This window comes from Enhydra lutris, unplaced genomic scaffold (assembly GCF_002288905.1).
Source record: "Enhydra lutris kenyoni isolate GAN:26980312 unplaced genomic scaffold, ASM228890v2 scaffoldscaffold5, whole genome shotgun sequence".
Lineage (NCBI taxonomy): Eukaryota > Metazoa > Chordata > Mammalia > Carnivora > Mustelidae > Enhydra > Enhydra lutris.
Genome location: NW_019154089.1, coordinates 17,920,369 through 17,943,427, shown reverse-complemented (window position 1 = coordinate 17,943,427; position 23,059 = coordinate 17,920,369). Strand labels below are relative to the sequence as shown.

Sequence of the window (23,059 nt, the reverse complement as noted above, 5' to 3'; positions counted from 1 at the left end):
TTTCTGGCAGAGGGTGGAGGCTGCCGAGTTGTGCGGTCTGGGTGGGGGGTTGCCTGGAGAGGGGTTCTGATGATGAGGGGAGCCAGATAACATCCCAGACTCCTCCTGCCTGGTCTGGTACAGGCCTTGAGAATGGAACTGAGCCCGGATGAGGTTTCTAAGCTCCTGAGAGTTGCGTGTTGGGGGCTTGGGTCATGAGAAGGGGGAGTGCGATGCTGTGGGTGAGGTAGGCTGTGAGCAAACCTGGCCTGGGTGGGTGGGGTCTCTCTCTCTCCATCCTGCTCGCTCTCTCTTTCTCTTTCTCTCTCTTTCTGAGAACTGCTGCTGCTATTAGTCCCTGCAGACTTTACATAATTCTGGCCCGGCTCCCTCCTCATTATGTCATGCGCCCGAGTGGAGTCTAGGTCACGGCAAGGCCTGCTGTGGTCGGGAAGAACAGACTTCTGGCTCCCCGGCATGGTATCCGGAGCAGACCTTCCCCATGCTGGGGTGAGGGCAGCTAGGCTTGTGGGGGTGGGGGTGCCGCCCAGCCCCAGCCTAGGCCTTTGGACAGCTCAGGCAAAGGCCAGGGCTTGCTGGGGTGAGCCGCAGCTGGTGAGAATTAGGGGTTGGGGGGGGCAGGGAACTATACCTCTCCAGAGTTAGGGGCCCTCCCCTGGTGCCCAGGCCCCAGCGGAAAGTCAGGCAGACCCGATGTCAGCCCCTCCTGCTGGGTTGCTTCTCTGAAAGCCAGTTTCCTAAACTGTAAAATGGGGACAAAGCCACCCAAGCTCAAGGTGATGTATAAATTTCAGTGGGCTCACACAGGAGCCAGAATGGTAGGAGCTGTTCTGAGGACAGAGGTCCAGGCACATGCTGGGAGAGGGGCAGACTTCCTCTCAGATTCACTTGGGGTCTCTTGGGCCATAGTTCTGGGGCCTGACTTCTTTTCTACAGTTTCCCATCCCTAACCTTCTCCTAGGCTCTGCCCCAGTCCCAGAGAGAATAAGAATAGGGGTAAGCCTCCCCCTCCCCCTTGCACAGAGCAGGGGACTGAGACTCAGAAGAGGGGTGTGCCTGGCTCAAGGTGATACAGCCTAGCATGGCGATGCCAGAAATGGAATTAGACCCTGTAAATCCCAGTCCAAGGCATGTTTTGATGCACTTCGCCGTGTGGGATGCCCGTAACCCTGGAGGATGCTGAAGAAGTTCAGGTTAGAGGGCATGCCTGGGGAGGCAAGTTTGGCTCCACTTCCACCCTTGCTCCACTTCCACCCTTTTACACACATCTGATTTTTTCCCAACACACTATGTTGTGTGTTTGTGTGTGTTTAGGGGAAAAAGTTTTGTTTTGCAGTTACTATGAAACTTACACAATATTATGAAACTTATACTTCCCTCACCTGGCCTCTGATAATAGGTGCTAGGCCCTTTCTTTCTTTCTTTCTTTTTTAAAAGATTTTATTTATTTATTTGACAGAGATCACAAGTAGGCAGAGAGGCAGACAGAGAGAGAGGGGAAAGCAGACTCCCCACTGAGCAGACAGCCTGATACAGGGCTCGATCCCAGGACCCTGGGATCATGACCTGAGCCGAAGGCAGAGGCTTTAACCCACTGAGCCACCCAGGCGCCCCTGCTAGGCCCTTTCTGCCTTCCTTCTGTGGGATCCTCACAATACCTTTTGAAGATTAAGGATGATTACACCCATTTTACGGGTCAGGAAACTGAGGCCCAGGGTCACATGGTTGGCAAGCGGGGCCAGGGATTCATACCCAAATCTGCGCGTTCCAAAGCTCTTGCCTTTCCCTTACACGTGCTGTCTTCTTCACCGCCCTAGGATGGGAGACACTCCTGAACCCCACAACCTCCGTTCTGTGTGGGGCCAGAGTTTAGGAGGAGAGGCAGAAAGCAAGCCCCAGGTTGCTCTGATGTTTGGCCTGGGTTCCCAGGGAGAGCTATAGGGAGTTTGAATTAAAGGGGAGCAGGGAGGATGAGGGGCTTGTAACCCCCTATCTCAGTGCTGCTTAATATTCTTGACTGTGTTTACTAGGGATGGGGGAAGGTGGAGAGAAGAATGTGCCTCCCCCTCCCTCCCTGTTACTAGAATTACTAAATTCTTGTTAGATCTTTAAATTTTATGTAAATTCTTCTTATTTTCCTTGGAAAGGTGGGGTATCATATTTTAATTAGTAGTGGTGTCAAAGGAGGGCTGGATTAATTATTGGAAATCCTGAGTTCCAGATGGTTTTAATTTTCACAGCAGGGCACCAGGGTATATATTTTTAAATTTTTTTATTAAAATCATACCTAGTGTATTTTAGGGGCACTGAGGTACACTCTTGGTGGCTCCAAGGATGCTGTATTTAGGGCTATGATTTTTGTTATGGAGAAGCAAGTCCCTTGTCACTAAAATTAAAAGTTTGTGGGTGAGGGAGGGGCAGGTGCTGGGAAGCAAAGGGTCAGAGATGGGAGGGTGAGAATGAGGAGGTCATAGGCAAAGAAGACAGCAGTGGGGAGGAGGTGTTGCAGAGGATTCAGGCATAGAATTCAAGGCCAGATAGGAGAAAGAGCTCAGAGAGGATGGGTGGCCTACTGAAGTCACACAGCACCTTACTGGGGAGAAAAAGAGGATTGGCAGATGGACAGGGAGGGGTCTGGACATGGCACATCAAGGAACAGTCACCCTTTGACCACTCGACACCCTTTCACAATCAGTGCTTTGGGGGATCAGCTCTGGAAAGCAACCTCTCCTAAGGGAGGCTCTATGGAGAATGGGTCATTTAGTTGGGGTCTCCTACTTCAAACCAGGGAATATTGTGTCCCAACTGGGATGTCTGGGTTCCTGGTAGTTAGCTACATTTTAGCCTCTGTGGCCTTGATTGAGAAAGTAGAATATTCTGAAGATAGTCTCCATTCCCGGGGTCCTTAAACCTCCTTTCGCTGGACCTTCCCCACTTTGAGTGGCAAAGGTGTGTCAGGGGAGGGGACATAGCAGGGGTTCTAGATGTTCGCCCTGGAGGGAGAGGCCTTTGGCCCAAATTTTGAAGGAAGTAGCTTGATGTCCCCCAAGGCAGGGTGTGTGCGTGCCCATGCAGCCTTGCACACATTTTTCTGTGCCCTAATTCCAGAGACTGCTACTTCTCTGGGATTATTGGTGGCTGTGTGTCCTATTCTGGGGAACAGAGGTGAGGGGCTGATAGAGTGGGTGATGAGGTAGAGTTAGCCACGAGGGGCAGAACAACCCTCCAGCTGGAGCCATCTAGGTCCCAAGTGGAGTCAAGAGAGGCTGGGGGTGGGGAAGCTTTCTCTGGCTGCCTAAGGGGCAGGGTGCTCCAATGAGACCTGTTCAAAACCTCCCCCATGCCTGATGTTGGAACAGTGAGGGGGTCCAGGGACGGGGTCAGTCGCTGAGCTTTTCCGCCAAACCATTGTCCCTGGTAAAAAAAAAAAAAATGTGTCTTATTCTCCTTCTGCCTTTCGAAGCCCAGCTCCTAGTGGAGACAGACACCTTCGGTAGTCAAGTCCGGATCAAGGGCAAGGAGACGGAATTCTACCTGTGTATGAACCGGAAAGGCAAGCTCGTGGGGAAGGTGAGTGATGGTCTGGAATTCCCAGGGTATTCGGGAGGGTTCCCCCTGGCAACTCTGGGTAGCTGGAACAGGGTGCTCAGGGCCTTGTCAGCCCCAAATGGAAAACAAGCTGGGTGAGTGCGTGTGTGTGTGTGTGTGTGTGTGTGTGTGTGTGTGATTCTGAGTGTAATCTCTTCCTTTAGCCCCTTCTCTACCCACATCCCAGCCTGCCAGGCTGAGGTATCCACGGCCGCGACTTTGGGGAGCAGGCAGGGTCCCGCTCTCTCCTGCTGGTTGTGGACCCGGAGGGGCTCAGGGCTCCCTGCCTGTGTGTGTCTGCTGCCTGAGAACAGGGAAATGGCTGGCCAGGGGCTGGGGCCACAGCATTGGTTGAATAATCGCCAGGGGTTTGCAGAGAAATACAGCATCTTCTGGATCCCATTGCCATCTCAGTGCTGGGCCTTATGGTTCTAGCATTTCAGGAAGATTTTACTACTTGGGCATAGGCCACAGAGCTGCATGTAACAAATTAGGGTGGGGTGTGGGTGTGGGGGCGTGGACCCACATGGGGCTCATAGTTTCCACCGGCGGGCGCTGCTCAGTGTCCCCCTTTTTTCTTGGGTGTGCCTATTTGTGAAGTTCATACACTCGCTTCCTTTGGGGGCTCCGGTGCATGGTGTTAGGGTACTCGCTCCATGGTGCACACGCTCTGTGTTCCCTTCCCTTTGCCGGGCCCCTACTGACCCCCCCCCATATCTAACTTGCAAAATGATTCCGTTGGGCAGGTAGAGTGAGGGGTACAAGGTAGATCCTGATTCTAAGGAGGACGGCTCTTCCTATTTGGCCACAAGGCCCAGGCTGGTGATTTGCATTTATTACACCGTGTTGGGAGGAGGAAGCACAGCCCCAAGCCCCAATTCCTGTTTAAGCCATGGTTTTGTTTTCTGGAAGCCCTCAACTCTTCGCTGTCTTCCCCTCCTCCACACCCTAGTGGCTGCGGAGAGTACAACAGGCCAGGGACTTGAGCCCGAGTACCGTTGCTTCTTATTTGTTAATGATAACACTACTGGTAGCTTCGGCTAATTGAGCATCTACTTTCTGCCAGGCACTGTGCAAAAATACTCCCAAATAATCCCATGAGGTCGCTACCACTACCATCCCCATTTCGCAGATGAGAAAGCTGAGGCTCGGCCCCGTCGCAGGCACTTGTCCCGGGTCCCACACTAGAGCGGCGCGGATTCCAAGCCCGGTCTGGAAGGCAGAGAGGTTCCCGCCGCACTGCCCACGCCAGCCGAAGCTTCTCAGAGAGCGCAGTAATAGTAATCCGCAGAGCGCGGCTCCGGGATGCCGAAGAGTGGTTTTAATTAGTGATTCACTTTCCGCGTCCCGGGGCGGCCGGCCGACCGGCGAGGCGATCGGGGCAGGGGCGGCGGGCGGGCCGGGCGCCGGGTCCCCTGGCCTGGCCGTGCGTTTCCTGTGGCGGCGCGGCCCGGCCCCGCGTCAGGCGCTTTGTTCTGCTGCCCGCCCGGGCCGTCTCCCAGGCCCAACCTGCCTGCGGCTGGACGCTCGGCTTCCTTTTCCCGCGGCTTCCAGGGGGGGCGGGCTGTAGCCCTCCGTGCCCGGTGCCCGCGCGCCCCTCCCTCTGCGCTGTGCGCTTCCCGGCAGCTTGACCCCAGGAGGGCCACGCTGGGGTCAAAAGAGCAGCCCCGCTCCCCGCCGCCGGCCGCCCACCGCCCGCCCACCCGCCGGCTGGCCGCTGAGTCACCACTTCCACAGGAGCCGGATCCGATTTCCTGCCCCCTCGCCCTCTCTCCCGTCATTAATATTGGGGACGGTTCAGCTGGCGCGGGCTCCGCCAGGCTCGGTGCAGCCCGGAGACAGCCCCCTCCTTCCCGCTCCCCTCGAGGCAGCTTCCCCATCCCGGGAAGGACGCGCCTGTCTTCTGGGCTGGCCCCGGGGGGAGGGGGGCTCCAAGGACGGCCCCCAAATCCACCTGCCCCAGGATGGCCCTGGGCAGACCCCCTGTTGCCCTCTGCCTAGCCCAGCTTCCCTCACTGTCTCTGGCCCCTGTAGATAGAAGTCACAGGCTCATGGGGTGCTGTTTCATCACAGCCTCCCAGGCAGTCAGGTGCCAGGGTCCTGAGGTTGCCCCCGTGTTGTTCTTCATTGATGCCACTGCCTCTGTTGTGGCCTCATCCTTTCCCAGGAACTGTTGCCCTGGCCGCTTCAGGACTCCCAGCCCAGGCTATTTGCCTTTGCCCACTACCCACCATCAGCTCTCTAAGAGCATCTCCTGTCTTCCACCCCTAACCCATCTCAAAACCTATGCCTGGGTCCGCACCGTCTACCATCTACTAGAGAAAGGCCATGCTCCCTGGGGAGACACAGAGGGCCCTGGGGATCCTCCCTGGCCTCACAGCCCTGCCACCCATCCTCAGGTTCCTTAAGCCACAGACCCATGGCCCTGCCAACTATCACTCTCTGGATGGGGACTCGGGCTTTGTACACGCTGATTGCCCTTCCCTCTGTCCACCTGCTCTAGTCCTGCTCAGCCTTCAGCAGCTTCTAGCTTCCCCAACCCCTCATAGAGCACACCTGCCCTGGAGCCCATAATCCCACACACAGTCCTCTGTTGCCTGTCGCTAACCCGAGTTTTCACTGTTTGTTCCTGTGCCTACATCTCGCAACTAGACGGAGAGCTCACTGAGGGCTGATTCCGGATCCATCCACCCATGTTCTGGGTACCGGGGCCAAAGAGCCACAGAAGTACCAAAGAAGTAGAAAAATGCTTCATGCTTTCCGAGGACTGTCTTAACCTACAGCCAGAATTACTCACGTCAGGCTGGGGCATCAGGTCCCCTCACTGCTGAGCCTCGGTGTCCTCATCTGTACGATGGCAGTGATGATGCTGGCATCTGGTGGGCAATTGACAAATAGTCATTCATTTCCCCTTTGAAGCCAGGCCCCAAAGTTACTCCGTCAGCTGTGGGAACCCTTGGCCTTAACTTAGGCTCTGACTCCTTTGGAGCTTTCTTGGGTGGTCTAGACCCTGGGTGCCAACCTCGCACCTCTTTGGCCCCAGCAGGGCACATGCAACGAGCCCCCAACAGAGCCTTTTCAGATGTTCTGGACCCCTGGCTCTAGCTCCTCACTCCTCTGTTGCACTGTAACAATCACATACCAGAGCTCTGCCCCGAGCCCCTGCATGCTCAGGGAGCCCCCTTCCCTGTGCCAGCTTTCTGGACCCCATGTCCATCTCGCCCAGGAGGGTGTACATCCTTTCACTCCACAAACAGCTGTTGAGTATAGAACACTGTGTGCTCGGCATCCCCCCCACCCCGGCGCCGCATCTCTGAATATTCAACCCAGATGGATTATTTTCTCAGCTGCCCCCACCTGAGTGATCCCTGGTGAGCCCTCTTTGGGGCAGCACAGGGCCCAAGACCCTTCAGGGCAGAGGGGTCCTCCACCCACCACCGTATCTTTGTGAAGACTGCTTTGGTTGTGAACGACCGAAGCCCAACTCAAAATGCCTTGAGCAAAAAAGAAATTTTTTGGCTCATGTAACTACAAATGTCCAGGGGGTAGTTCTAGTTTCAAGTAAGATGGGATCTAGGGGCCAAATGATGTCATCAGGATTCAGTCTTCAGATCAAATAGAAGGAATAGGACTCCAGTTTGGAAAGGAGGAGGTTGGAGGTTGGAGGCGGTGGAGGGGGGAGAGATGCTCAAATTCTACTTAATCACCAAGGTTCTGCGATGGGATATTCACTCACTCTGTAAATACTGATGATCTGCCTTGCCTGAACCTATTGTGTCAGCATTTTGGGGGGCGAGGTTTAAGCACAGGTGATTTTTTTTAAATCTTTGCAGACAATAAGCAGGGTCAGAGAGGTAGTCAGGAGTACAGGTGAGGGTCAAGCCCAGGTGCAGCCTGCCATTAGCTTTGAATCTGCTGAGTCTGAGCTCCCAGGGGTGGGTGGGGCGTGGGGGGTCGTGGGGGAGTGGGGACTTGTGACCATCATGGGTCCCGTGGCTCCTCCCAAGGGGCTCCTGAGCTCTCCAAGGTGCTCAGAGTTTCAGCCCTCATAAGTATACCTGGATACATACAAACACATTGCCAGGCACTGTGCCCGCACCTTGCACGTCCAAGACCTTGCTTCATGCTGATGGTGGCCGTGTGGGCCTGCGGAGGGGAGGTGTTTTTGACAGGCAGTGCTCTGCCCTCTCTTCCACACTCTTTCTTCTCCTGGACCTCTCTGAAACTGGACAGAGGAGGAATGAGCTACACTGGCTCTGCCTCTTAGAAGCCCCATGACCTTGGGCAAGACATTTTGCCCTCTTTGAACTCTGTTTTCTTCGAGCAGGGAGAGTTTATCTGAGCAAGTTCAGAGGATTAAATGAAATAATGCACACGGAGATGTCTGGCTTATAATTAACAAGCAGTAAATGCTGAATGAGTGAATGAATGAAGGGGTAGGGAGACCAAGTGGGCCAGGCTGGGCACTCTGGTCCTCTGCCTGCTCTGTCCCTTTCTCAGCACGCCTCCAGGAGGGCCTCCCCTAGCTCATGACGGTCTCTGGGACATCAATGAGGGATCCAGGAGGCAGCTTCTCCTTTCTTTTAAGAAGAAAGCCTTTTGAGGGGTTCCCTACCACCATTACTATCCCAGAACTCTCCTTTATTCAACCACAAATGCTCTGGGGTCCGGAGACCTATGCTGAGCCATGAGGGCAACTGACAGGTGGTCCTGACCTCCTGAAGCTCTTGGGCTAATGAGGAGGCAGGCAGATATGGGATTGATTGCTCTGTTGGGGGGGTGGGATGAGGAATGGGTGCCAAGGGGAGAAGCTGGAATATGTGAGTCCAATAAAACCTGATGCTTGAATGGAGTCTTAAATGAAGAAGAGGACATGCCAAGGGAGATAGATGGCAGTCAAGGAAAGCTTCCTGGAGGAGGTTGACCCTGAAGGATGAAAGCAGTTTTCCAGGTAGTGGCAGGTATTCTGTGGCAGGGAACAGCATGGTGTAGGCTTTGTTCAGTTTGCTGTGACTGTTCCATCGAGAGTGACCGAGGGACCTGGACTCAGGTTGGATAGGCAGCTTCCAGAATTATCCAAGGTGGGGGAGGGGGCTGGCCAGAGACCGCTCCCTTCTACCTTCTACTTGCTTTGTACAAATGCCCCACTTCCCTCACCAGAGTCCCACCCCCTGCCTGCTCTGCAGCCTCCTCGAAAGATCTCAGCCTCCAGAGAATGTTTTCTTACCCTGCCTGTCCCTTTCTGCAAAGTTCAGCACTTTGTCTGCAGGGCCCAAGCTTGCCCTCCACTCAAAGGTGAACGTTCCTGGAAGCTCCAGCCTGTTTTCCACTTCAAACAAAAGGCTGGAACTCGCACCTCAGTCACCACGCACAGCCAGACCGCTGGGCTTCCAACTTGGCTGGGCAACCGTCCGGAACGAGGAGTGGGCCCGGCCTAAATTTGGAGATGTTAGTTGGAAACTCGAGTGCTGCTAATTCAGGCCTTCCAGCTTTGTGTGCTTCCCACTCTGCTACATGGAGCGATTCAACTGTCTCAGGAAGGAGGGTCAGAGCCCTGCCTCCCACCGTCCTTTGTCCAGATCCCATCCAGGGAGGGAGGCCAGAACCCATCTGAACCACCTGCAATTCTGAAATAATTCAGCAAGTTCCTACCGTGTATGAGGCTCAAGTATAAGTATCATTCCTCACATTTATGTGACACGGGGCCACTGTCCTGGTTTGGTAAGACGAGGAATGCGACGTCTAGCGCGTGGAATTAACTAGCCTGAGGTCACATAAGGAAGTGTTAGAGTTGATTCAGCTCCTGACTCCAAATCTAGTATTCCTTGCCCGGCATCCCTTGTTTCTTTGGGAGTTCGCACATCTGCTGGGGAGCCTGAAATCTCAGAACCAAAGGCATAGGCTCTGGAGTCTGGCCATGCAAAAACTCTTATTCTTGGAGTTCCCCTCTTCACACCAAACATTTAAAATGCACCATATCCCACATTAAATGTTATTTGAATTTAACTATATTGCAGTGGAGTGGAGGGCTGTGGTGTAGCTGACTCCATATCAGGTTTTGTGCACTAATCTCTATGACTTTAAGGGAAATAAGATATTATTGGCCCACATCACAATGAGGTAACGAACTTAGATACTGCTTGGTCCAGAGCCCAAAGGATGTGACGAGAACTTGGTTTCTCTCATTCCCTTCCTCTTGGCATGACTTCCTCTGTGTTGGCTTTGTTGTCAGACAGTGTTTTTCCTCATAGTGGTAAAGTGGCTGATTTTGCTTCAGCCTTAGGTGTTCCTCTAGTTTAAACAGCCTATGTTTGGGGGGATTAAACAAGGGTCTTGAGGAGCACTCTGATTGGATGGCTCGGGCCACATGCCCAGCTCTGCACCAGTCATGGGAAATAATGTTTTATTGGCCAGGTCTGAGTCTCTATTCTCTATGGGGAATCTATTACCTAATTGGAGGGTGAGGAAGGAGGCAGGGGCCCATATGACAAGTCCACCCCGCAGACCTGGGAAGTGAAATTACTGCGGACAAAACTTGGGTTAGGCCCTTTCGTCTTTACTGCCCCAAGCCTCTGCCACCTACCCACACCCTGTCCGTATAGCTCTGCCCCTCGTACCCACCCTTCCCCACTCACCTCCTCCTTTTCTTGCCTCCTACAGCCCGATGGCACCAGCAAGGAGTGTGTATTCATTGAGAAGGTCCTGGAAAACAACTACACAGCCCTGATGTCTGCCAAGTACTCTGGCTGGTACGTGGGCTTCACCAAGAAGGGGCGGCCACGGAAGGGTCCCAAGACTCGGGAGAACCAGCAGGACGTGCACTTCATGAAACGCTACCCCAAGGGGCAGGCAGAGCTGCAGAAGCCCTTCAAGTACACCACAGTGACCAAGAGGTCCCGGCGGATCCGCCCCACGCACCCTGGCTAGGCTGGCCCCACCGCAGTCCCCCGGGCTGTCCCCCGGCCCACACTCACACTCACAGAGAACTGCATCAGAGGAATATTTTTACATGAAAAATTAGGAAGAAGCTCTATTTTTGTACATTGTGTTTAAAAGAAGACAAAAACTGAACCAAAACTCTTGGGGAGGGGGGAGCAATAAGGATTTTATTGTTGACTTGAAACCCCCTGTCTATGACAAAAGACTCACGAAAAGTGACTGCTGTCAACGGACAGGTGCTTGTCTCTCTCTAGGAACAGACAACTCTAATCTCGTCCCCAGAGGAGGATTTGAATGAGGAAAACGACACTCTGAGAAACCAAAGTCCTTTTTCCCAAAGGTTCTGAAAGCAAAAACAAAACAAAACAAAACAAAAAAAAGCAAAGAAACAAAGAGAAAGTAGTACCTATCCCCAGACTCCCCCTCTTTCCCAACCCCTATCCCTGCCCCAGACTCCAACAAAAATCGCTGTCTGGTTTGCAGTCATTTATTTATTGTCCGCTGCAAGCTGTCCCGAGACACCGCGCAGGGAAGGCGTGCCCCTCGGAATTCTCGGCGCCTCGACTTCTGACGACAGACGGCCTCGTCCAATCAAGTGACCCTGCCTTGCTCGCAGTTCTGGAGGATGCTGCTATCGACCTTCCGTGACTCACGTGACCTAGTACACCAATGATAAGGGAATATTTTAAAACCAGCTATATTATATATATATTATATATATAAGCTATTTATTTCACCTCTCTGTATATTGCAGTTTCATGAACCAAGTATTACTGCCTCAACAATTAAAAACAATCGACAAATTATTTAAAAAAACCCTGAGGTGAGTGGTGGGGGGTGGTGGGGCTCAGGCAGGGCGGGGGCCCCTTTGTGTTTCCTTCCTCTGGGTCTGCAATCTGGGCTCTGAGAGCAGGGGTGGGGAGCTCGCGCGCCTGCTCCACGCACGGCTCCAGGCTGTGAGAACGCAGCCTTAGACCAAGGGGTCTTTGCTTCTGGACATCCTTGTCCTCAGAGAGATTACATTCCAATGAGTTCTTGATTGGATAACTGATTCAGGCATAATCGTTCACCAACATTTGCTTACCGACTCCGGGCACTGGGTATTTACCGAAAAACACGCCCCAAACATGCCAGCCTCCCAGGGAACTTCACTTAGTCACTGATGAATTGCTTCATTCACTCATTTCTTGATGGAACTGTTCATTCAACATATGATTACTAGGCACTTAATTAAATGCCAGGCACTGTTTTAGGTAATGAGAATTCATCAAAAAACAAAACAGACCCAAAATCATACTGCATGAAACTTATTGTTTCATGTCTAGGGATTATTGCTCGAGTCGTTTGTGCATCCCCATCTGGGTTTTACTAGACACAGGCTGAGCAAGGCAGCGGTGGGCCCCCTTCTGTGTCTGGTGGAATCAGAGGGCCCAGGTCAAGAGGAGACTGGTGTTTCTCCCCTTAAACTCTCACGGGTGGGAGTGCAAGAAGTCTGTCTGTCTGCCTCTTGAAATTCCAGGGGCCCTTTCTTCTAGGTCTTCCCCAGGACCTGGCCAGGATGGAGGGCAGAGGCCAGCTTTGTCTTGGGATGGGAAGCAGATTGGGCAGAAGGTTGACTGAAGAGGAGGTTGCCTCCTGTGGGGTCCTGCGGCTGTTCCCTGCCTCCCTTGAAACCACTTCCTGGCAAGACTGGCCAGAAGACCCCAGTGAGGCCCTACAGAGAGGAAGGAAAGAGGAGGGCAGGAGAACCTTCTCTGCAAAGGGCTCCTGGCTGGGCCGGGACTTGGCTTCTGACATGTGTGCTCCCTCTGCAATCCACCTCTGAGCTCTGGCCAAGCACAACTCCTGGTTCTGTCCTTCCTCCGTGCATTATGAGGGTCTCTCTCCACCGCTGGGCCCCATCCCTTGTGTCACAGCACATTGGCTTGGGGCTTTGTGAAGCCCTTTCAGATGCACAATCTCATTGTCACCTCAGGACATCCTGTGGGGAAGATACTATCATTATTCCCATTTCATAAATGGAGGAGACTGAGGCTCAGAAATATTTAGCAGCTTCCCCAAGATCACAGAATAAGAAAGCTGGGGCTGGTGTCCACATCCTACACTCCGCAGGGTGCAGGTAGCTGCCACTTGGTGAGTGCCTCCTGTGTTTCAGACGGCCTGCCTGGCCTCACTGCACACCCCGGCAGGGGAGACATGGGCACACTCGACGGAGGCTTAGAGAGGCCATCAATGTGTCCAAGGCCTCAGTGGGTGGGTGACTGAGCCTCAGACCCCTGGGGAGAGTAATTATGATGGTGGTTGTCATTTACTGAGCACCTATGGGTGTCAACTCCTTTTACACTCTGTCATTTAATTTAAACACTAACCCTATGAGATGGGTGTGGATTACCTTTTGCCCTGAACGTTTCAGAGACATGAAATGACCTGCTCAAAGCAATTCAAGCTAGAAAATCGTGGAGTCAGAATTCAATCAATCATTTATTTATTCATCCAATCAATATGGGTTTAGTTTACTCTGTGCCACATGCTGTTCTGGAGGCTAGAGACAGAGCAGTAAACTCAGCAGAGCCCCTGCCCTCTTGGAGCTTACATCCCATTGGGGAAAATCAACAATAAACCCAATAGACGGAAGACAGGTCAGACAGTGATAATCATAAACTAGGGGGAAATAACATAGGGTGAGGGGACAGAGAGGGATGGGCTGCTATTTTAGAGTGCTCAGGGAAGACCTCTGGAGCAGGGGGCGGGGGGCACAGGCAGACACTGAGGGAAAGAGCATTCTGGATAGAGAGAACAGAGAGTGCTAAGGCCCAGAGGCCTGCCACAGAATAAAGAAGGGCCTGCAGGGTGGAGCATAGTGAGTGGGGGAGAATTTTGGAGGGGGCCGAGTTTTGGATGGGGCCAGACCACCACTTGGGCTTTAATTCAGAGTGAGCTGGGGAGATATGTGTGATATATCCTGCACTGTAAACGGAATGCTCTGGCTCCTGCGTGGAAAAGGATGGCAGTTTCCAGCCTGGGACTGCCTAGTACCATAGTTGGGCTCTCACCACGGCCCTGGGCTGCTTCTTGCTGCTGCTCTGCCCACCCCCTCACAGGCTGCGGGCACCTCCCACACCCACACCTGGCCTTTACTCCATCTCGTGGAGCAGTGAGGCCGGCGTCCATTCTCTTTTCCTGCCCCTTTAGAGACTCCCTGTCTTTGGAAGATGCGGCCCAAGCTTCTATTTACTCTAGACAGGCTTCCTGGACAGTTCCTGGACAATGAGAACTATGTTAATGATAGGCACAGTGCACTGGTGGGAAGAGTTCCCAGCCACGGATGATGTCTTAGGATGCTCGCTTGACAGAGGAGCCAAGTGAGTGTTTCCACAGTCCAGCTGAGTAGGGAAACCTCTCAGAGCACCTATTATGTACCAAGTACAGTCTTACTGAGTCTTCCCAACAGTCTTTGGGGTGTAGATTTTTAGCCTGACTTTATAGAGCAGGCTCTGAGATGTGGAGTCATTTGCCTGAGGTCACCCAGATAGTCAATAAAAGCACTGGGATTTGAGCCCAGGTCTTCTGATCCCTAGAGCTTGGGGCTTTTGGCACCTCTCCAGGGTTTCAGTCTTTCCCACCCCTGGCCCTCCCTATCCTGTCTTGGTGTCCATCATCTCCCAACCCACCAGAGGGAGGAGGCAGACCGAGACCACATTCCCACATCTCTGATAACAGCTCTTCTCCTAACCCCTGGACCCTTCCCAGGATGTCAGTGTCACAGACAGTACAGGGATCTGGGACCTAAGGCCCCTGAGTTTATTTTCAGCTTGGCCACTTTGCCAGCTATGTGACCTTGAGCAGTATCCCTCATCAACCCAATAGTTTTCACCTTGCAGGGCTGCCCATGTCATGTTCAAAAGAGATAGCAGAGCATAGTGGGAGTAATTCTTGCCCAGTAAGAGCTGGAGGGCCCAGGCAGGTGTTTTACCCTCAGTCTTCTCTCCATTTCCCTTCAACCTCATCACTTTAGAGAGGAAGCAGTCACAACCCAGACGGGTAGAGCGACCTGCTCCAGGGCACCCAGCAAGTAAATGGCAGAGCCCACTCGATGACCAATGCATAGCGAGATAGTGATTCATAAACACGCTGGAGTATGGCAAAGGGAGATGAGTCAGGGCTCTTCTCAGGAGTTCAGGGGGCGGTTCGGTGGCCCGGCAGGTTCCTCTTAGCATCTTTCCCAAGTTTGCTTCTTGACCCAAGGAAATGGAGGACAGAAAGGAGAGGGCTGAGGTTTCTTGGTCGCACACCCTACCCTCTGCTCTTCATCCCTGCAGTGGCACCGTGTGACCAAGTGCCAGAAGTGAGTGAAGATGGAAGCTTACCTAGCATTTCAAGGAGTCGGCATGCAAGAATGGTGGGACTGGCCCCCAAAAGGGAGAGAAATGGGTTTGATGATGAGGGTGCTCTCTCTACCTACCTGCCCCACATTTGGGCATTGTTTGGATTCAGTCTCCTCCCTCCATGGCCACCCATTCCCTGACCACTGGCACAGGAGAGGGAAGGGATGTTTATCGGGCACCTACTCTAGAGAGACTCTTATGATCATAGCTGTACACACACACCCTGTTCAGGATAGCTCCTGGTGCAGAGTGAGCCCTTGGTACCCTAGCTATTACTGTGATCTCATTTGACTGGTACAACAACTTGGCAAGGTAAGTGTTAGGAGGCCTATTTTGTAGATGGGGAAACTGAGTCCCATAGAAGAATGCGATGGGCCCCAGGTCGCATGGTAGAAAGTGACAGAGATGAGGTTCGAACCCAGGTTTCCCTGGTCCTACTTTCTGCTTCCCTACTGTTCCTCTTTATCTCTTTGTTGGGGATGAAGAGGGCAATAAATCCCCAAAACTTGGGGCAAGAGAAATAAAGTGCCACTCCTGGTGGGTGGGGAGGAACGTGAGGACCCGGAGAGGCTGTGTCTGGGGGTGTTTCTGCCAAACCAGGTGATCCTGGGCAGTGGGAGGCAGTAAAGCCCCAGGCTGAGTGCAGGAAGTTGGGGGGAGGGTGGAGATGGCCTCCTGGATGCCTACACAGCTGGAGCCTAACAAGAGGGGGCTGGGATGCCCGGGGCTTGAAAACCCCATAAATAGGCAGAGCCCTCCTTCCCCAGACACAAGACTGGGGCTTCCAAAGAAACAATAGTGAATTAGGTGCTAAAGATGTGAAGGCTGCTCCCCAACCATGCAATTAGGTAGTGGGTCTGTTACAAACATTAGGGGGGGAGCTGGGACCAGATGTTGGTGAGCCTTACCCTTGGCTGTCCTGTCCCAGAACCGCCTGGCCTCCTGGCTGAGGTTGCCAGCTCTGAGAAGGAGGGAGGGTGGCAGGGAGCCCTGGTGTGTGGCCCCCTGCAGAGCAGGCCAGTGGTTAATCAGACATCCCCCCCCAACCCCATAGCTTCACGGATCTAATTAGCACGTGCTAGAATTTCTGCCTACCTCCTCTGCTTGCAGACAGAGCTATACGCTTTCAAGGTTCCAGGCTCCCAGGCTGACCACTCTGAGGCTGTTGGGCACTGGGTTGCCCCCTGGGGTGGGTCAGAGGCACTGGCTGATTTTAAAAGACTGTTGCAGACTGAAGCCCCCCTTGCCTGCCCCACGTGGGGCTCACTGTCATCTCTTGAGCATCAGCTTTCTGTGGGCATTGTATCCACTTCTCTTCTCTAATTCCCACCACAACTGCCCCAGAGAGCTATTTTTATCTGTTTCCTACCAACGCTTTCCCTGTATTTCCAGGCTTATGTCTTACTGGCTTCATAACTTCAGAAGGAAGAGAACACATCTTTCCCAGAGGCTCCAGTAAAAATCTCAGGGCTGACTCTCATTGGATCAATTCTCTCTCTTGTAAATCCTTGAACCAATCACTGTGGTTGGAATAGGACGCCTCCTCCTCCCCCCCAACCCCCCTTTCATTCCATGATCTGGAGTTTCACTGGAGCTTCACTAGGGGGACAGAACAGTTTAAGTGGCCAGGTGTAGGTCATGGGCTAGACCCTGGAACTGGTGTTGGGGAGACCTGGGCCAGTCCACCCAATCCTAAGTTCTGCAAGTCAAAGAAGGGGTGATTTCCCAAAGGACCGTTCTTACCAGAAGAAAAGGGGCAAAAGCAAGAAATGTCTGTTCCAGTGCTTGTCCACTTGGGTGTGCAACCCAGTCCCAGGCAAGGGGGATTCATACACAGATAGTTGGGCCTCAGCCCTGTAGGTTCCACTTCAATAGGTTTGGGGTGGGCCAAAGAATTTTCAAATTACAAAGGAATGCTGATGCTGCTGGACTAGGATTCTTTAAGAACCACTGGTCTGGGGGCGTCTGGGTGGCTCAGTGGGTTGAGCGTCTGCCTTTGGCTCGGATCATGGTCCTGGGGTCCTGGGATCGAGCCCCACATCGGGCTCTCTGCTCAGCGGGGAGTCTGCTTCTCCCTCTCCCTCTGCCTGTCTCTCTGCTTGTGCTCTGTCTCTCTCTCAAATGAATAAATAAAATCTTTAAAAAAAAAAAAAAGAACCACTGGTCTGCCCCTTTCCCTTACCCTCATTCTCTCCATCATCATTGTAAGCTCTATGCTCCCATCCAGGACTTCAGAGTGGGGACACATACACCTCAGGCTATGCAAGGGGTTTCCAAGACATCTATGGGTACAGTCATCTCGAGGTAATCAACTTACAGCTTCCCGACTTTCCTGAGTACTTTCCCCTAAATTGATCTGCTGAAGAATGTTCCCATGGCTGGCAGGCTCCCCTTCCCCCCCACTCTTCCTACAAAGCCTGTCTTCCACTTTCCAGTAGAAGATGCACCCCTCACCCCACCTGCATCTCACCGCAGGCATTGCCTGGAGTGTAGGAAACTCCAGCTCATGGAATGAACGGAAGATAGTATGGGGATGGGGCCATGAATCTGTGGAAAGTCCTCATGCTTTTCCCTGTCTGAATACTGATTTATGCTATCACAGGGCGAATGGTATATTTTGTTTTGGTCCATGTTGGGTTATTCTGAACGCAGGTATATTGCACAGTGGGATGTACTGGCAACTTTTCTTTAATTACTTTGCCTTATTTATACCCCAAATGTTCTGGAACTCATTCACTACGAAGGGGTGTCTTGTGAAAGGAAAAGAAATAAGGGTGATGGAAGTAACTTATTCAGGGGACACAACTCCTGGTAAGTTCCATTCCGTATGTGCTCCCTTATCTGCCACCTGCCTGTCTGTCTATCCAGCCACCTCTCTGCCTATTTACCTCTCTATCTACCAAGCCATCTTAGAATGACAGTATTCATGATTTGGAAAAAGCATCCTGGCATGTACAAGTCTGGGCCAAGTGCATCTTGCTGTGTTGCCGCTACTCTCAGTGATGAGAAAGAACCTGTTGTGTTTCTCATCCATCCTCTCCTTGGCCCGTGGAAAGCATTTTGCCCAACCAAAGTAGGAGGAGGTGAAATGTTCCACACTTACCTCCTCCAGGCCGTCTTTGAGTAAAATATCTTGAATCAGATGCAAGTTATTGTTTTATATTTTCTTGAGCATTTGTTCAGACTTGTAGGGGAAATATTTTCCTTTAACTTTTGCAGAAAGATTCCTGGCTACTGTAAAGCCACATTTGTTTTTTACGTGGGTGGAAACCTCTTATTTGCTGTCGCCAGTTCACTTATTTGTATTTGGTGAGCATTTATTAGATTTAGATGAGTTTAATCGTGCACGACATGGATTTTACTGAAAAGATATAATTATCAAAATTATTTAAGGGTCTCTGAATTAAAAAAATATGAAGATGCACCCCCTTCTAGTCCAATGGAGGCACCTGTATGCACTACACCCACACGAACACTGTTGATCCTCCATCTGGAAACGCTGGCTCGCTTGTCTATCTTCTGCAGCTGGGAGCACAGAGGTGCCACGACACAGTCCCCTGGGGGCATCCCAAGAGGCAGCCCTTGGGGAGCTCACAGTTGAAGGCTGCAAACGGGTGGACTATAATGCAGCAAGAGGAACACATATAGATGGAGGCCCAGAAGTTCTAGATGCTCAGAGAATGAGGGCACGAACTGGGTAAGGGGCGAGGAGTCAGGAGACTCTGGAAATCTGAATGCAGGTTTAACTGCAGAACAGAGAATGGCAGCCCAGGCAGAAGGAAGAGCACGTGCAAAGGAAGAAAGGTGTAGCCGGAGCTGGAGAGCAGGAGGCCGGGTGATGGGAGGTGCAGCTGGGTGGGAGAGGGGCCAGAGATTCAAGGCAGGGTCTTTCTTTCTATTTCTTTCTTCCTTCCTTCCTTCCTTTCCTTTCTTTCTTTCTTTCTTTCTTTCTTTCTTTCTTTCTTTCTTTCTTTCTTTCTTTCTTCCTTCCTTCCTTCCTTCCTTTCTTTCTTTCTTTCAAGATTTATTTATTTATTTGAGAGAGAGAGAGAGGTGGGGTATGGATAAAAGGAGGGAGAGAGGGTCTAAAGTAGACTCTGTGATGAGTGTGGAGCCCAATGTGGGGCTCAATCCCATGACCCCGAGATCAAGACTTGACCCCAAACCAAGAGTTGTTTAAGCGACCGAGCCACCCAGGTGCCCCAAGGCTGTCGCTTTTGTAGGCCCCCATATCTGCATGGCCCTTCTGCACTGCGCATGTACATCTGTGTTCACACTCACCCCGATGTGCACATGTGTGAACAGTCAGTCACACTCTGAGGCTCAGCCAAGCGCATACACCAGCACTAACAGAGTGCCAGGCCATGCCTCCCTTCCTCCCTCCTTCCTCTTTGCAACATTTTCTGAGTGCCTGCTCTCTACTGGGTTCCTCGGAGATAAAACAATGACTCTGGCATGGTCTCTGCCCCTGCAAGCGTTACTGAGGAGACAGACCATTAACAGTGACCACACACTGTGACGAGTGACACAAGGGGCAAGCATAGCACAAAGTGGGAGTCCGAGAAGGCTTCCTGGAGGAAGAGTCATGGAAACCTGGGATCTGAAGAATAAGAAAGCGTTGGTAGGAATGAACGGGGGCAGGAGGAGTAAGCATTTTAGAAGAGGCAGCATGTACAAAAACTGGGCTGGAGAGAGGATCGCCTCCAGAGGAACCCAGAAAGGGACCAGGAGAGGATTTATTATTTCAGTGGAGGAATGGCAGCTTGGTTGTTACTGGAAGATTTGCCTTGGGTTTCTGTTTTGTTGGGGAACACTGGGGCCTAAGCTGATGGACACTGATGGTCGTGGTGGGTCCCACACCTTCCTCAAGTACTTCCAGGGGCTCTGATGAGTCAGGTGTGGTTCTGTTCCTCCCAGATACAACCTCGTGGTTTGAGTAGCCATTGAGCGCTGTGAGCAGGATCTGTGGTTCCCAATGAGGCTGACTTTGTCTTGCAGGACACTGGGCAGTGTGTGGGAATGCTCTGGTTGTCACGGCCAGGTAGCTGCTACTGCCATCTGGTGGGTTGGGCCCCGGGGGGTTGCTGAATAAGCATTTGGGGCTGTGTAGGCCAGGTCCCACAGCAAAGAATTATCTGGCTCCAGAAGTCAGTTGTGCTGAGGTTGAGAAAACTTGGCCTAGATCCGTTCTTTCCCGAAGGTGGCAAAACGATGGTTTTCTTTCTCTCATTTCTGCTGCGTTTATTAACTGGGATTCTCCAATGAACTGAGAACTTTCCCCAATCAACGGTTCAGTTACCCCGAGGGGTAGTTCCTTGAGGAAAGGAAGGTAGGTCCTTGATTCTTTCTCTTTATTTATCACTTTTCAGAATAATTTGTTAACTGGTATTCTCCAAAGATGACCAATGCATTTTTCAGTGTCACCCTGGGAATTATTAAAGACCTAATTAATGTCTTTCAATTCATAGCAGTCATTATTCTTTTTTTTTTTTTTAAAGATTTTATTTATTTATTTGGCAGAGTGAGCACAGGCAGACAGAGTGGCAGGCAGAGGCAGACGGAGAAGCAGGCTCCCGCTGAGCAAGGAGCCCAACGTGGGACTCGATCCCAGGACGCTGGGATCATGACCCGAGCCGAAGGCAGTGGCTTAACCAACTGAGCCACCCAGGCGTCCCAATATAGCAGTCATTATTCTTTTTGAAGGTCAAGTTCTTCCACCTTTGGCCAGTGAGTGCTCCTTGGCAGGGGGTGGGTTGGGGAGGTGGGGAGGTGGGTGGGTGGGTGGGTGGGGGGGTGTGCATTCTTTTGTTGCTGCAGGCTTCCTTGCTTCCTGGTGTGACAAGATGTCCAGTCCCCAGTTGGTCTTGCGATTTCCCAGCCCCCACCCTGGGAGCAGCTATTTCTTTCAGAGCCTGAGTTCATTTTAGTGGAGAATGTCAGGGCTCCCAGAGGATGGACCGAGATGGTGACTATGAAGCTGTGAGCTCAGCGCCTGGGACATAGTGAGCGCTCATCTCGTACTGTGGTTTTGAAGACAGGTTCTCTGCCAAGTTGCTGCAAGTCCCTTGCTCCCCTCCACCTCCAGTACATTCCAACACTTGCTCTCTGTACCTCCAGACAAGCTAAGGTGGGGCCCGAGTGTAATGAGGGCTCAGGTTCCCCAGGGGAGGTTTGTAGTGGCTTCCTTGGGCAGAGGGACCTGCCAGTCAAGAGACCTCGTGCATTAAAAGCCAGAGTAAGGCAGAAGAGAGGAGCAATTAGGTAATTCAGGAGTCAAGGCCTTCCTTTATTTTCACTCTATTTTAATCCTGCCATAACCTTTGACCTAAGCCTTGGGGCAATTAGTGCTTGCTAATGAAGTGATGGTGGGTTTGAACTTCTGCTTTCCTCCCCAGGCTGAGTCAATACTTTGTATTCTAGCACACGTAATTGAGGTAAAAGGGTTTATTTAAGCTAAGGAATGATTATTTCCCACAATAGTATCTCCATCCTGGTTAGTGAATTGGCTCTTCAGGCATCCTATGTTTTGTCTGCAGCCGAAGCCTGTATTTTACTCACTGCTTTGTCCTTTTCTCCCCTTGCTCCTTGCTTCTCTCTCCCCGCTCTTTGCCCTCACAACTCAATTCAGTAAATTGAGTGTAACTAGCATTCACGCGGCAACTTAGTCCGGTGTTAGGCGGGCCTGGCCTTTAGAATCCAGGACAATTCTGGCCCAGCCCAGAAGGAGCTCACAGTCTAGTGACAAAGACAGACTCATCAACAGATAAGTCACAAATCGTACTGCATGGCGAGGGCAAAGTCATCCAACAGGTCTAAAGGAAGGAGCTAGATGGTGTGGTGTGGTCTTTGCGCAGAAAAGTCTGGAAAGGGAGAAAAGACTGGAAACATTTGAACCTTTAGACACAAGGCTTCCGTGGACCAGAGAGGGTCTTCATCCTAGTGGCCTGAAAGGTGGTTGTTTAAAGGGTTTAAAAGAACAGTTTAAAAGAATGGCAGCAGACCTCTCACTACAGAATACAGATTTGGTTCTTGTTCCCTCCTCCCCTATGGGCTTATGTACTTCAGAGAAGCCTTGTGTCATCTTCATTCTCAGGGGTTGAGTGTTAATTCCTCTAGTCTAAGCCAATGGTGCTAATTGCATTCCCTTTCCCAGTGTTGGCTTAATAAGGGGCATGTGACTATAGTCTGGCCAATGGGCTATGAGGGGAAGGATGTGGGAAGCGGTGCTGGACATGTTTCTAGGGAAGTTTCTTAGCTCTTGTAAATATACATAAGGAACTCACAATCGTTTATCTAGAGTATGGATTATGGTGAGAATGTGGTGGCTGGAGTTGTTGTAGCCATTTTGCAATCATGAGGACAACTAGCAGCCATTCAGAGGATGGAAGAGCAAAGGGATGGAAGAAAACTGGATCCTTGATGCCATCCTACAGCCACTGGATTAAGCCACGTGGCGCCTTCCTTGAGAATTCTCATTGTCTGAGACAACAAAATGTTTTTGTATTTAAGTACCTTTCAACTGGTTGCTGAAGGCTTCCCAAGTGATATAGAAGAGGAGGGAGAATTTGAAGAATGTTTCCCAAGGAGAGGGAAAAAGAGAATTTCAGGAAAAGGCATATAGACAAGGTGCTGAGCTAATAGGAAATGTTCATAGTAAAGATATGGAAGGCCTAGTTCTCAGAGGGGAGGTCAGATAGGATTTGGCCATGTTAGGCAGCACTCCGTGTCCCCTCTCTCTCTGCACCCTCCGTCCTTCCATTCCCCCTGAGGGGGTCCTCTTCTTTATTCAGTCTCCTCTCCAAATGTACCTGGGGAGGGAGACACAGGTAGCAGCGATCTTAGCCTATTTATGAAATGTGTATCTCGTGTTCACTCTGTGCCAGACCTTGCGCTGGGCCTAAGTGAACAAGAGGTGATCCCCTCTGAATGGAGCTCCCAGTCCAGGGACAGAGACACAGACAGGAACCTGTGATCCTAAAGGTTTCAGGGGTGAGCGTGTTAGATGGTTTGCAGACTAACATCATGTGTGAACATTAGTTTTTTTATTTGGGTAGTTATGAGTGTATTTTGATGACCCATTTCTGTAGATGACAGAAATATAAATTTTCCTTTAGAATGTATTAAGGAAAGAAAATGAGTTAATTTAG

The 23,059-nt window shown here is 51.6% G+C and overlaps 1 protein-coding gene across 1 annotated transcript in view; it reads left to right on the top strand.

Annotated features, from left to right (window-relative positions):
• The window catches only part of LOC111141219 (fibroblast growth factor 18), a 32,494-nt gene extending 21,614 nt beyond the window's left edge, over positions 1-10,880 (top strand). Inside the window, exons 4-5 of the mRNA XM_022493628.1 lie at positions 3,464-3,570; positions 10,249-10,880. Of these exons, the coding sequence (XP_022349336.1) occupies positions 3,464-3,570; positions 10,249-10,515 (374 nt within the window). The 3' untranslated portion in view covers positions 10,516-10,880. The remainder of the gene's footprint in view (positions 1-3,463; positions 3,571-10,248) is intronic.
• The last annotated feature ends 12,179 nt before the right edge of the window (positions 10,881-23,059 follow it).